The 15,299-nt window shown below is 45.3% G+C and overlaps 1 protein-coding gene across 1 annotated transcript in view; it reads right to left on the reverse strand.

Annotated features, from left to right (window-relative positions):
* Nucleotides 1-5,394: 5,394 nt before the first annotated feature.
* The window catches only part of LOC118363185 (mitogen-activated protein kinase kinase kinase kinase 4-like), a 59,117-nt gene continuing 49,212 nt past the window's right edge, over nt 5,395-15,299 (reverse strand). The window contains exons 20-30 of the mRNA XM_052488678.1: nt 14,894-15,005; nt 14,381-14,680; nt 12,725-12,842; nt 12,313-12,483; nt 11,944-12,087; nt 11,648-11,782; nt 11,422-11,522; nt 11,157-11,306; nt 10,257-10,416; nt 7,981-8,120; nt 5,395-7,880 (exon numbers count right to left, since the gene is read on the reverse strand). Coding sequence (XP_052344638.1) covers nt 7,797-7,880; nt 7,981-8,120; nt 10,257-10,416; nt 11,157-11,306; nt 11,422-11,522; nt 11,648-11,782; nt 11,944-12,087; nt 12,313-12,483; nt 12,725-12,842; nt 14,381-14,680; nt 14,894-15,005 — 1,615 coding nt within the window. The 3' untranslated portion in view covers nt 5,395-7,796. The remainder of the gene's footprint in view (nt 7,881-7,980; nt 8,121-10,256; nt 10,417-11,156; nt 11,307-11,421; nt 11,523-11,647; nt 11,783-11,943; nt 12,088-12,312; nt 12,484-12,724; nt 12,843-14,380; nt 14,681-14,893; nt 15,006-15,299) is intronic.

Consider the following 15,299-nt stretch of genomic DNA (forward strand, 5'->3'; position numbering starts at 1 on the left):
ATATTTTTCCAGGATGGGGGGGGTCGTGTCGCCCTCCGTCCCCCAGGGATTTCCGCCTCTGCTGCAAAGTTGAATTCTTTCCAAAGAAAAGGAAGGGTTGGCCCAGTACAGCGCTGGCTGGGAGGGGTGGAGAGGGCTGAAGGCTTTGCTGCCATTGGCCAGGGCAACATGTCTTCTCGAACCGCAGGGGAACTTCTCCCTCGCTCCGCGTTGCACGCTCAATGGAGCCCGCTGCGTCCGCCCAGACAGACAGAGTCACGTGACACTAGGATGAGAACCCTCTCTTCTTCATCCTAAAAATAAAAATCACAACATTGTCCATTCTCCATCTCATCACTCATACTCCACCACCCAGCCAGTGAGAATGTTTCTAGTACCTTCATCTCAGTGGGCCAGTTTTTCCAGTCATGCTCGTCCAAAAGTATTTTGAAGCAGAGCAATAAACAAATAATGTACCTTTTAAAACTAAACTATTGTCAAACTGGCCAAGTCTTCAATAGCGTCTTAGAATTCAGAACAAGGCCTAAACCACAGACATGAAGCTTTGTTTGATTCTCATTCACTTTCGGAGAGATTATTCTGTCAGAGACAGTAAGAGGAAACAACTTTACTCCACAATAACCTAATGGACAGAGTGAAGAGAAGGAAGCCTGTTCAGACTAATAACCTAAAACACAAGGCCAAATCTACACTGGAGTAGTTTACCAAGAAGACAGTGAATGTTCCTGAATGGCCAAGCTACAGTTTTGACTTAAAATCTATTTGAAAATCTATGGCAAGACCTGAAAATGGTTGTCAAACAATGATTACAGAATGAATGGGAAAATGTTGCACAGTCCAGGTGTGGAATGCTGTATGAGAAAGACTCACAGCTGTCATCGCTGCCAAAGGTGCTTCTACAAAGTATTGACTCGGGTGTGAACATTTCGGGAAATTTGATTTCTGTATGTCATTTTCAATAAATGTGCAAACATTTATAAAAACTGTTTTTCACTTTGTCATTATGGGTGAGAATTTGTTTATATTTAATCAATTTTGAATTCAGGCTGTAACAACAAAATGTGGAATAAGTCAAGGGGTATGAACACTTACTGAAGGCTCAGTATATCTAGGTCAATTTCAGACTTTCCTAATAGATTATTCTTTTCAGTATGAAGTGAAGCATAACTTGCTACAATCTCCTTACGATGTGTTATTTTTCACTAAACTGTAAAACCAGAATAAACTAAATGTTGAAACAAAAATGTGCACAGTCAGTCTCTCATAACATACACCCTCTCGTGCTAAAAGTCCCATAAAAGAGGCTGTGAAAAGACATTTGCCCCAAAGCCCTGTGAGAGCCCTATAAGAAAGAGAAACCTGTCACACAGGTGTGGTGAGACAACGTGTTCAAAGGTGACCACCCCACTTGTGAAGAGACATGCCCTTGGTCAAACAGAAATCACTACACATTCCAAGGAAAAATAACACATGAAAGCCTAATTGGGTACACCGAAATACTTGTTTTCTTAAAACTCTTGTAATTCTGTCAGAAGACATTTGACATAAGCCTATTGACATTCTGCATTGAAACAGACATGGTTTAATGGGAAAGATAGCCTAAAATAGTTAAGGCCTAATATCTCCACTTACCCTGACCTCAGCAGAACATCCAACGGCCGGACAAAGCAAACCTCTTTAGTAAAATGTCCTTAGGGAGATAACTTAGTTCATTCCAGCATTAGAGAAAGCTTTTGGAAGTTCATAGATCCCTGCTCAACAGATGTGAGCAAAAAATTCAGTATTTCACATTCCAAACACTTCCTACTCTTCAAAGCCAAAATCCAAGGATAGTGTGTTGATCATAAGGCACAGTTTTTTTCCAAGCCAGTCAGGCAGGTTGAACAATGAGTGGCTCAACAGATGGAGCTACAATGTCGACCATTCCTCGGATAGACACTGGCTGCCTGGCTCCACCAATGGGAGTGTAGTGACCTCACATTGAGACACACAAACGCAGACAGGCAGACGCATATGAACCCAGTCTCCTATAGGAATGCACAGACGCATATGAACCCAGTCTCCTATAGGCATGCACAGACGCATATGAACCCAGTCTCCTATAGGCATGCACAGACGCATATGAACCCAGTCTCCTATAGGCATGCACAGACGCATATGAACCCAGTCTCCTATGAATGCCCAGTCTCCTATAGGCACAGACGCATATGAACAGTCAGGCATGCACAGACACATATGAACCCAGTCTCCTATAGGAATGCACAGACGCATATGAACCCAGTCTCCTATAGGAATGCACAGACGCATATGAACCCAGTCTCCTATAGGCATGCACAGACGCATATGAACCCAGTCTCCTATAGGCATGCACAGACGCATATGAACCCAGTCTCCTATAGGAATGCACAGACGCATATGAACCCAGTCTCCTATAGGCATGCACAGACGCATATGAACCCAGTCTCCTATAGGCATGCACAGACGCATATGAACCCAGTCTCCTATAGGCACGCACAGACGCATATGAACCCAGTCTCCTATAGGCATGCACAGACAGACAGACAGACAGACCCTGTCACTCTGAAAGGGTCTTCCCTTGTGTGAGCAATGAATCAACGAGGTGTATGGCCAATAATAGAAGCAGACAAAGGGAGCCATGCAGGCAGCTGCAACATGAGGCTAAGCGCTGCAAGAACACAGGCCTGGGGTGAGGAACACCTGGCTAGCTGGGGAACTGCAGCAGCTCTAACCCCTTTGTTTTTGTCTTGGTTGGGGTGAGGGTCAGGGTTACACACTTCTACTGGGGTAAATCATGTTAAAAGCACTGCATGTCCTTACAGAGAATAAAAGAGGGGAGGGGGGAGTCGCAGTGGGGTGAAAGGGGACAGGATGGACATGTATAGAGTGGGCTGGAATGAGGATGAAAAGGGGGACCTTTTTATTGTTGCGGGAGGCACACTAAGGGAAATTACTTAGAAGCACAAAAAAATAGTTTAGTTCCTCAACTTTAAGTTGGGATAAACACTGCATGCATTTAGGCTAGAGAAAACAAAGGCAAGTTTAAACAGAGTTGGTGGTACTGGACAGAACTTTTTTTATAAACAAAAGTCAAATGCTCCCAACTGTGACTTGTTTATCTGACACTCAAATAAGTCACTGTTGGGACTGTGAGCGTATCATAGTTGTGTTTTAGCACTCAGTATTACCTTGGCTGTGTAATAGAACCACAGCAGCTGAGGAGAGCAGAGCAGCCCGGGCAGATGTTTGAGGGCTGGAGGCAAGAGTAAAGCTGACCCATGGTACTATAGAACAGTCTAACAACACAGCAGACCAGGAATCTTCAACTAGATTCAGCTACGGGAAAATGTCTTCTTAAGCAGATGGTCGGGGGCCTGGAACATAATTACAAATAATTTGTAGACTGCAAATGGCCCACAAGAAGTACAAACAAATATATGTTTGACTTTAACAATCATTTCAAACTTTGCTTACAACCAATTTCGGCCACGGGCCACTAGTTGGGAAACGCTGCAGTAGCCCATTGACCGTAAACTGCAAGCCTCTCTCTGTTACAGCGGCTTAGAGACCATCTGCCCCCTCGGCTTAAAGTAAACAGGTGTCTTTGCAGCAACAACTGCTGGAAGTCCACCTATTCCCCGATTTTTGCATTCTCAGCCATAAATGAATGGCATTCCTCAAAATGGCAGCAGGTCTTCAACACAGCACTCCAAACAGTTTCAAAGGTTAGACGAAGATGTTGTTTCAAATGTTTTTTCAAATCAGGAATAGGCCTCGGGCAATAGGCCCGAACTACACAAATTAGGATTAAAAAGACAAGTAGTGAAGTAGAGAGTCGGGGACACTTTTACGAGAAGAACCTGCTCTACCGGTGTCAAAGGGAGCAGAAGAGGGTCCTATGGCCACCGTCATAGAATTAGGAATTAGAATAGTCATTTAATAGTATCTATGGCCACTGTGCTCTCTGACCTTTTATTTGACCACGCTGGCCTTTCAATTAAAAAAGGGCCACATCACCACTGACCTCCAGCCATCTCAGTCAACATACACTCATGTTCAGTAGGCACAAAACAGGAACAAAGTTCAGGAAATGTTTAGAAAATGATTTATGCACCAATTTAAAAAAACTGGTTTAATAATTGTCAGTTTAATTACTTTTGACCACTGACCAGTAATGACTACTATTGACAGTAACAGGAGTGTTGTGGTCCATTGGGCCAGGGTGAGGATCTGGAGGCAGGCAGGAGAAAAGGGAGAGACCCTCGTGGGACTTGGCCAGCTGTTGGGCCAAGCCAACTCATTGCCCAGGCCAGACAACTCCCCAGTCAGTCAGCACACCCAATTGTGAATGGTGGCTTCTGTTAAAAAGCATCAAATCTTTCATGAGGCCTCCATGCTCATGTCTGGGGTGCAGGTGCCCCTCTCTCTTTCAGCTGAATGGACAAGAGGAGACAGTGGTACACGTGCAGGCTGTCCTGGGTAACACACACAGAGCCTGTTATGATCTAGATCGCTAAATGTCTTACTTAAAATGCAGAAGAAATTCACTCACCAGAGGTAGGTAGCCAAGTTAGCAGCACGTATTTGGTGGTCCTGACATGTTCTTGTCGACAGTGACAACAGCTACTGGGCGTGGTATTCGACACAAAGTTGGCTGGCTAAAATTAAGTCGACAAATGCAAAATGATACCGTTTGTAGGTTTACCTAACTAGTTAACGTTAGCTAGCGTTGACAGGTTTACAGACTGCCTGCAGCATCGCTGCTTCCTTTTTGAAGTTCGACGTGCAATTCATACCAAAATCATGATACAGTCAGAACCACCAGTAACATCGTCCAAGCTAGCTACATACAAACGGCGAGTCAAATTTATGGCACTTGTGGCCCAAACGTGAACATTTCTTATCATGAAACGAACCTTTGTCATGATGCAGTTCACATGCTGATGCTTGACATAAACATCCGTCTCGAGTTGTCTGGCAGACAGGCGACAGCACAGACAGGCTAGAGATAGGACAGAAGATAACTAGACAGGCTAGAGATAACTGACAGAAGATAACTAGGCAGACAGGCTAGAGATAGGACAGAAGATAACTAGACAGACAGGCTAGATATAACTGACAGAAGATAACTAGGCAGACAGGCTAGATTAAAGGTGTTACAATTAGGAAATGTCACGCAACATTTACTTGAGGTTCTTTTACATGGTTTGTATAAATGTTATCGTATTTGAAACACTTAAAATACAATATCTCCATAATGTTTCTTAGGCTCAGATTAAAAATGACATTCAATTTGTTTACAGCCCCACATTTATTTCACACAATAGAGAAGACTGAATGCTTTATGTTAAAGGGTTACAAAACTACCTCACACAATTTAGTAAATTACTTAGGATTTTATTCAATGGAAAAAAGACCTTGAGGAAAATACAACAATTCCCATAATACACAGAGGGCATAAATTAGAGTAGCATGGTAGAAACACTTGTCACCTGGCACCTGGGCAGCAGAGAACCATGTCACAACGTTGCCACAGCCAAGGGCACACTACTGTGTTATCCAGGAAAATCAGTGATTTAAACTCAGAATCTTGTCATTTTTGAAAAGTGAATGAACAGAGGTTGAGGGTCATTCCTGTACATGAACCTCCAAATGATACAAAAGCTAAAAATAAAAAAGGGAGAATTGCCCTAAAACAAAAACATAAATATTTATATTGATGCACATTGGTTTAACAAAACATTGCCTCTGTAAACACTTAACATAAATGTGTGCATTCATTTTTAAAAACCACTCCAGTCGCATAATTATAAGGGTAATAAAAATGACAGAAACTAACTAAATCTAGGATTTAAAAATGTTATCGATACTTTCTGTAGTGGTTTGTAACACTGTTAAAATGTGTGACTTGTGCCATCTTGGCATGGCACCGCGTTTCACAGATTTGCAGAGGAAAAAAGCATCTCATTTCTATATTCTTACAGGCCTCTTTAGAGGATGTAACAGTCCAATACAGTGGATCAAGCTTTGGAGGGACATGTAACCCTAGAGACATTATGATTTCCATTCTTTTAAAAAACTTGTGTTCATACAAACAATCTAACTGTGGTGCCAGTCTATGTCAGAAGACCAGGACAGTGGAGCTCCTTGCTGTTGCTTCAGACTGGTACCCAGGCTAACCAGGAAACATTAGGACAAACAAGTGCCGTCCGATTTTTCACTAGTTGGATCAAGAGGCGAGAGGAAAACAAATGAAATAACACCAGGAGCTGCTGGGGTTTGGAAAAGCTTCCAGGTTGTTGTCGTGTTGCTTTAATCCATAGCATACTACTGCCTGGACTGGGACAGACTGTACAAAACAAAAATGTCCCCTTCTTTCCTCAGAGTCAAGATACTAAAATAATGCAGACAAGCTGAGGGGGTGAAGCTACCCGACTATGTTAGTCTGTTGGTATTAAAATAGTCCAACATCGAATTACAACGATTTCACAAACGTATCAAAATGGGGACCATGCTGCTTTATAATAGTTTTTACATTTAATAATTCAATCGCACTCAAAATGTCCGATTTTGATACATTTCCTGTAGGACTTCTGAGCAAAACCTAAAGCATTTGTCACAACAGATTGTACAAGTAGCCACAAACGTAAACCTGAATTCAGTGGAGGGGCCCATTAAAATGAAAAACAAACCAATCGAAAGCTGTGGTTGCTGATACATTTGGATATGTTGTGGATTTTAATGCTTCATCTACAAATCCTTACGGTATATTTAATCTTGACACTTGTTCCATTGAATATCCTGGTCATCATGCTACCAAATGGTGGGTCAAAGTCACAACTCATGACCAAGACCGTTCTCTAGAGTCTACTGTACATATCAACCCATTCACAGTTTGCCCAACACGACCAAGGAGAGGCAATGTGGCACGTTAAAGTTGAGGGAGGCTGGAAAAGACCCTCAGGAGTATATGGGACTGGAAAGGCCCCAATATAAGGTTGCAGTGTCCTATTAAGGGTTAAGTCGACATCTTTGATGAAACTTCTCTCCACGCTTTAACCCTGTTTGAACCTTTATCAAGAGGAAGGCCGGAGTGAAAAAGAGACAAAAGTTACATTTTCAATGTCAAGCACGACCCATTTGAAAATGTACCCATGTGGTGGCAACGGCATGTCAGTCAGAGGAACTGATCTAAGAAACTCAACACAAGAGGTTGACCTGAACATGACCTGGACTAAACACAATAACAAACTACTGTATGACCTTTCACCTGTCTGGTGCTATAAGGTCCCCTTTGTTATTTTCCTCCCTTTCCATCCTCTGTCACACACACATAAGCCCCTCACTCTTCTTCCAATAGAGAGACATTAACATCTACCAGTGTTTTGAATAAGTCGGGCTCAGATCCCTACTCCCACTGGTGTAGGAGGTAAGGGGAGGCTCTAGTAGGGTTTGGGGGCGAGAACCCAGAAAAGCTGATGACGTCTGTTGTCAGAGCAGAGTGGCCAATGGGCATGATGACAGCACTACCAACTGACAAACAAACACAGTCCCATCAGCCTATAGGGACCCCGTGGCCTCCCCTTCATGATTTCAGTCCGTTTATCGTGCAATTGTCTTTTCTTATTTGAAACAGGTGATATTTAGGTATCGCGCCGCCTCAGAGCTCAGTACTCCAGTTGTACGTCAAGTTCAAGATAAATCATTGTCATGAGTCATCATTATGGTGGTAATAAACCGAGGGGTGCTGTCTTCATGCTGCTGGGTGTGTGTGTACACTACCAGCTAAGCAGGGAGGTACGGCCCAGGGTCATGAAGTAGACCTGGCTGGAACCTCCAGAGCGCACCGACGCAAAGAACACCTGCAGGACAAAGACAGTGTGAGAGAGAGTGTGTGAGAATAGCGTCATTATCATCATCTCTAAGCAAGTAAGCAAAGTGTGTGTTGTACGCAGAACTCACCTTGTCGTTCCTCTCACACAGGAACTTGAGTCTCTGGGCTCTCTTGTGCATGAAGACCCCGTCCAGGTGTCCTGTCTCCACAGACCTGATCTCTATGGCCTTCTCCCCCCAGCCCATGATCTGGTTAGACCTAATGTAGGCTACACAAACAGATGGACAATCAAGTTAGTAAGAACATGTGTTTGTGTGTGTACAGTGCATTCGGAAAGTATTCAGACCCCTTCACTTTTTCCACATTGTTACATTACAGCCTTATTCTAAAATTGATCTACACACAATACCCCATAATGACAAAGCGAAAAACAGGTTTTTACATAATTATTTAGACTCTTTGCTATGAGACTCGAACTACAGCTCCGGTGCAGCCTGTTTCCATTGATCATCCTTGAGATGTTTCTTCAACTTGACTGTTGTCCACCTGTGGTAAATTACATTGACTGGACATGATTTGGAAAGGCACACACCTGTCTATAAGGTCCCACAGTTGACAGGGCATTTCAGAGCAAAAACCAAGCCATGAAGTCGAAGGAATTGTCCGTAGAGCTCAGAGACAGGATTGTGTCGAGGCACAGATCTGGGGAAGGGTACAGAAAATATCTGCAGAACTGAAGGTCCCCAAGAACACAGTGACCTCCATCATTCTTAAATGCAAGACGTTTGGAACTACCAAGACTCTTCCTAGAGCTGGCCTCCCAGACAAACTGAGCAATCGGGGGAGAAAGGTCTTGGTCAGGGAGGCGACCAAGAGCCCGATGGTCACTGACAGAGTTCCTCTGTTGAGATGAGAGAACCTTCCAGAAGGACAACCATCTCTGCAGCGCTCCACCAAATCAGGCCTTTATGATAGAATGGTCAGACAGAAGCCAATCCTCAGTAAAAGGCACGACAGCCTGCTTGGAGTTTGCCAAAAGGCACGACAGCCTGCTTGGAGTTTGCCAAAAGGCACGACAGCCTGCTTGGAGTTTGCCAAAAGGCACGACAGCCTGCTTGAGTTTGCCAAAAGGCACGACAGCCTGCTTGAGTTTGCCAAAACGACAGCCTGCTTGAGGCACCAAAAGGCACACAGCCTGCTTGAGTTTGCCAAAAGGCACGACAGCCTGCTTGAGTTTGCCAAAAGGCACGACAGCCTGCTTGAGTTTGCCAAAAGGCACGACAGCCTGCTTGAGTTTGCCAAAGGCACGACAGCCTGCTTGGAGTTTGCCAAAAGGCACGACAGCCTGCTTGGAGTTTGCCAAAAGGCACGACAGCCTGCTTGGAGTTTGCCAAAAGGCACGACAGCCTGCTTGGAGTTTGCCAAAAGGCACGACAGCCTGCTTGGAGTTTGCCAAAAGGCACGACAGCCTGCTTGGAGTTTGCCAAAAGGCACGACAGCCTGCTTGGAGTTTGCCAAAAGGCACGACAGCCTGCTTGGAGTTTGCCAAAAGGCACGACAGCCTGCTTGGAGTTTGCCAAAAGGCACGACAGCCTGCTTGGAGTTTGCCAAAAGGCACGTAAAAGGACTCTGACCATGAGAAACAAGGTTCTCTGGTCTTATGAAAGCAAGATTGAACTCCTTGCCTTTAATGCCAAGCGTCACGTCTGGAGGAAACCTGGCACCATCCCTACAGTGAAGCATCATGCTGTGGGGATGTTTTTCAGCAGCAGGGACTGGGAGACTAGTCAGGATTGAGGGACAGATGAACTGGGCATAGTACAGAGAGATCCTTGATGAGAACCTGCTCCAGAGCGCTCAGGACCTCTGACTGGGGCAAAGGTTCACCTTGCAACAGGACAACAACCCTACGTACACAGCCAAGACAACACAGGAATGGCTTGGTGTCTGAATGTCATTGAGTAGCCTAGCCAGAGCCCCAAATTGAACCCAATCTAACATCTCTGGAGAGACCTGAAAATAGCTGTACAGTGATGCTCCCCATCCAACCTGACAGAGCTTGAGAGGATCTGCAGAGAAGAATGTGAAGAATTCCCCAAATAAAGGTGTGCCAAGATTGTACAAGACTCAAGGCTGTCATCGTTGCCAAAGGTGCTCAACAAAGTACTGACTAAAGGGTCTGAATACTTATGTGATGGTTTAGTATTTTTTTATAAATCTGTTAATTTCTAAAAACATGTTTTTCGCTTTTTCATTATGGGGTAGTGTGTGTAGATTGATGAGGGAAACAATCTATTAAATCCATTTTAGAGTAAGGCTGTAACGTAACAAAATGTGGAAAAAGTGAAGGGGTCTGAATACTTTCTGAATGCACTGTGCGTCCCAGTGTGTGAGTGTTACGTACCCACTGAGGTGGGCATCTCGCCCCACTGCAACACCACGTCTTTGGTGATGCGTCCGTAGGTGTTAACGTAGACACCCTCGTCCTCGTAACACACCAGCAGCTCAATACCATCCGTGTTGGGCAGGATGATGATGGCATGGGACTGGATATTGGTCTGGATCTAAAGGGGGGGGGGGCAGAGCAAACAGAGAAACAAAAAGGTTAGTCTTGTGTCATTTGTTAGGAATTTTGCATATTTCCAAAGCACCAATCGCTATGTTGGGTCAGATAAACGCACAGCACAGCAGCAGACTCAATATATGTACTGACTCTGGACAGAGCATGCCGTTTGCTGCTTCATTAAAACGTGTTCATCGTGATAAAATTTTACTACAGTAGCTAGCTAACTTGCTTATGGAAAGAGCACTGCAATTAGTGTTGCACTAGCTGGTTGGTTAGCTTCTCTTTCGTTTCATATGACGTGACTGGCTCAGGCTCAGCTAGCTAATAATAGACACGTTTGTGTACGTGATCAAACTTCAGAAATGCACTAAACTCCTTAGCTAGTTGTAAAATCCTGTCACTATGACCTCAGAATTAAACTTCAAAATGTATTAAATGTTTTGATTTATCTTGACCTATTCTGAAAAAGTTTTGAGTCAGAGGAAGTAGTGACTGTTGTTGCTAGGTAACATGCTAAAATTAATGGGAAGAAGTTGCTGCCAAGGGCGTTGAGTCGGAATGGGATAGAGAGGCTTCCGAACGGATGACTCGACAATTAGCATTTGAGATTGGCTCGATTGATTCGTGAACGTGCATATCGAGTGGTGAAAGTGTTCGGTTTGAGATTCGGCCATGGATTGGTGGAACAAAGAAAAACAGGAAGCAGAGGAACGAGACGGATAATAGATGGTCTCTTACGTGTGTGGGCAGGTAGATGTCGTACACCGCCCCAGAGTCCACGTCCACGGCATGGAAGCCGTTGCTGGAGCCGTAGATGACCTTTAACCTCTGACCCTCCTCCACCGTCAGGTCAACCAGCAGGGGTTTGTGCACCAGGTCACCAAACGACTGCAGGAGGAAGACAGTTACAGAATACACCTTTAAGTTCATATTTGTAGTGGGAATGTGAATGTAAGCCAAATGCCATGTTGGTCTCACTGCAGCCTTTGCCAGTTTACAGTACCTTGAAGGCCATGAACTTGTGGTACGGCTTGGGGGCCCACGCATAGACCTCCACGGAGTTCTTCAAGGCAAGGACCAAGAACTTGATCCTCTCATATTTCACTGAAATCAAGAGAAAACACGTTTTTATTTCTGACCGCTCATCAAGATTGGACTTGGACATGCTACATACAGCCTTGTAACAAGAGAAGTGTCATTCCTGATGGTAAATGGGGAATAGAACGTACCGACTTTGTAGTGTACGCAGCCCTCCAGCTCTCCTACAGTGACCCAGCCCTGCTTCTTCTCCACCTCGGGGTCGTTGTGGAGTATCTTGTTCCTCAGCCAGGACAGGTAGTACACACGCAACTTATTCTTCTTCCCTGTGTGTGTGTGTGTGTGTGTGTGTGTGTGTGTGTGTGGGGTGGGGGGAGAGAGGGAGGGATGGTGAGATAGAAAAACAAGAGAAAGAGAGAATGAGTTGGGAGTACAGGATAAGTCAGGAGAGTGTATTCGTGTGTCCGTGCACCTCCGTGGTCCGTACCTGATATAGTGACCAGGACGTTGAGTCCCTCCAGGACGTCCATCTGCTGGATGCGCCGTCGGCTGATGAGGGGGTAGACCTTCCCCTGACCGCTACGGTCCAGCAGCATCAGACCACTCTCTGTCCCCACCAGCAGGTTGACACCTGGGAGAGGACAGGGACACACACACACCAGTCAGAACCGAGGGAGAGACAGGTCTGTCATGCTTGTCATTAAACCTATGATGGATTTCCTATAAATGTTATCCACCCATTCATCCATCCTATCAGTATATATATATATCCATCCTATCACATCCATCTATCTATCTATTCATCCATCTATCAACGCTATCCTTCTACTCAGCCACCTCTTCCTCAGGTACGTACCCCATAGTGCAGCACACAGGATCTCAGAGTTGAACCTCTTCTTGTACTTGCGGATCTCGGGCGTGTCGCTCTGGGGGCGCGTGTTGACCGGGTTCACATTGACCACGGAGCCCTTACGAGACGGGTCAGCCCTCAGGGCGTCCACCAGCCGCCCGTCGTTCCCGAAGGCCGCTGTGGACACCAAAGGTCAGAGGTCAAAGGGAGAAGGGGCAGGGCTTTGCTATCCCTTGTTGATCATGCTCTGTATTACACTTCCTGTGCCAAGCGTGTTCTATGTATAGGTCAGTGTATACTAACTCCTAGTTACTGACCCAGAGATGATTCTATTGTTAATGGATAAGATGACTGGAGAAAAGAGAGCTGATCCTAAATCAGCATTAAAAGGGTAGAGAAGGAAGAGGTGGTGACTCACCCATGTTGTTGAGGGAGCTGCCGCTGGAGGGAGAGACCTGCAGGAGGCGCGGGTCGATGAAGGGGGTGAAGGAGGAGGAAGACTTGTGTTTCTGCATGGTGTTGCTGGCCGAGTGGGTCTGGCGACACAGGCATGGGAGTGAGAGCAGAATACACACAACAGTGGATCGATATAATAAGAATGTTTGGTGCTTATATTTGTCCTGTTTCAAGTGTGAAATGGAAATGTGTTTTTTGCATATCCCAACTCCCCCCGAGACACCCTCGGAAAGTGGGGTCACGGCCAGGGATCAGACATTATCCGTTGTGACACTGGAGCAATTAGGGTTAAGTGCCTTGCTCAAGGGCACATCAACTGAATCTTTACCATGTCGCTTCTGGGATTCGAACTAGACCTTTCGATTACAGGCTAAGCTACCTGCCGCCCTAAAAGATCCACATCTACCTGTAACTCAACCTGGTCTGCTACACTATCAGTATTGCCTAAGCCCGTTTCTCCTTGGCTTCATACTGTCAAATATTACATTGTTTATTGTATAATGTTTGTATTAAATAATACTTTTTTACCCCAGCAGGGGGAGCTATGGCAGCTGCAGTGAGTCTGGTTCGATCTCAGCAACGGATTCATTTTACTGCGCTCATGACATTCTATGATAGACATGTTCAAGGCTGAATAGGATTTATAGTAGCCAATTAACAGTACAATAGGAAGGGCCTGCAGGCTTGGCCAATCTAAAACTGAGAATCACTCAGATCTGCTTTAGAAACCACAGGGCTTCATAAAACACTATCTACACACTGAGTTCTGTTACAATTCGCTGGACATCAGGACATTGCTCATCATCTGGTAATGAAACATGACATCTACTTTACGGACGGCAAAAACAAAACAATAAAAACACACAAAACGCATGGGAAGATTTGACATGCAGTTGTTGTTGGAAGCAGGCATGAAAAACAAGGTTAGTGACTTAAAAGGAAAGCAGAACCAACATGGAAGACGAAACAAAGATGGCGTGTTCAGGATAGAAACAGAAATTCAGAGAGAAATGGGATGAAAGGTGATGAAATATGGAAAGTCAAATTGCCAGTGTAAAGCACACAGATTTGACCAAACACCACCGACAAAACGCAGCAGTTAATCATTAGGCTAAAGGTAGCCGCGCTGTTCAGTGTCTTCCATGATAGTAGCGTTATCATGCTAACACACACCTTTAGTTGGCCAGTAAAATCCATACAAGCTGGGGTTGACCAAAAGCACCGCACACTAAGCATGCTAGCTACCACCCAGGCGCAGCCTACTACTAAACTGCTAGAGTGAAATGACACCAAAGCACTAGGGCCATGGAGAGATGGGAGATGAAGTCCAATGAGGTGTTCCACAACCTCTTAACCCCTGACAAGATGGACTACATAGACTTCACCTCCCAGCTTGCACCTTGGCAAAATGTTTTACAAAAGCTACCTCGACTAGTAAAGTCGCTTGCTCATTGCTAAGGTCCCACACTAGGTGGCGCTAGTGTAAGAGGCAGTGCTTTGAGTAATATTCAGAAGGTGCAGCAGCCCAGAGATCATTAGTCAGTTCAGTCAGCCAGCCAGCAGGGGACAGAGTAGACTGAACAACCAGAGTAGCCAGCTTAAGGGACAGGGGACATACCTCGATGGCAGTGAGCTTGTCCAGGGGGGTCTGGGGGGACATGGCTGGGCTGACATGGCTGGAGGAGGGGGAGATGGAGATGGAAGAAGAGGTGGAGGAGGCGGAGGTGGGGGAGTGGTGGCTCTGCTGAATAAGGTCTGGCAGCAGGTGAATGCGGCTGGCAAAGCCGTTTTTCTCCTGGTGACCGTTACCGGGACCGGGAGGAGGAGGATGTGCTTGAACGGCTTGACCGGGAGCCACACTGGGACCGGAGGAGGATGAAGAGACATTGACCGCCGGGCGCTTTATGTCGCCCGCGCTCTGTAACCAAGAACAACCTCAACTTCTATCTCGTTGTTTTCCCACTAGTAACTGTACATGACAGTGTGCTTTACCAGCAAACCAAGGAAATCAAACAAGATGATAACTGAAATCAGGGGTGGAAGTGGGTGGGGGAACATATGGCTTACATTTAGTACTACAGACAAAAGAGAGAAGACATGATAACAACCAGAGGGTCTTCTGCAGTCCTACCTGTCTGATGACCAAGGTGCCATCCTTGGAGGGTGTGGTGAGGTCGTTCTCGGAGTCGTCGTGGGCCAGTAAGGTCTTCAGGGATGCAGTCTCTCCGTTACTCAGACCTCTCCTGGTGGAAACAGTACGTCTCACATTCAAACTCCAATTATTAATAATACATGGGACTTATATAAAATGCCACTTTTCAATGACCCAAATGACTCCCCTCATACAAGTTTTTCTATGCTATATAGTATATATTATATGATCGACTTTTCATGTTGATATAATATATCAAAGTGTGCCGCCCGCGCCATCTGAAAGCCTCTCTTTAGGGCAGTATCACTAAGGCCTTGAGTTCATAAAGTGTCAGTGTGCTGATCTATGATCAGTTTTGCCTTTCAGATCATAATGAATGAGATTA

Source organism: Oncorhynchus keta, chromosome 30, assembly GCF_023373465.1.
Source record: "Oncorhynchus keta strain PuntledgeMale-10-30-2019 chromosome 30, Oket_V2, whole genome shotgun sequence".
Taxonomy (NCBI): Eukaryota; Metazoa; Chordata; class Actinopteri; order Salmoniformes; family Salmonidae; genus Oncorhynchus; species Oncorhynchus keta.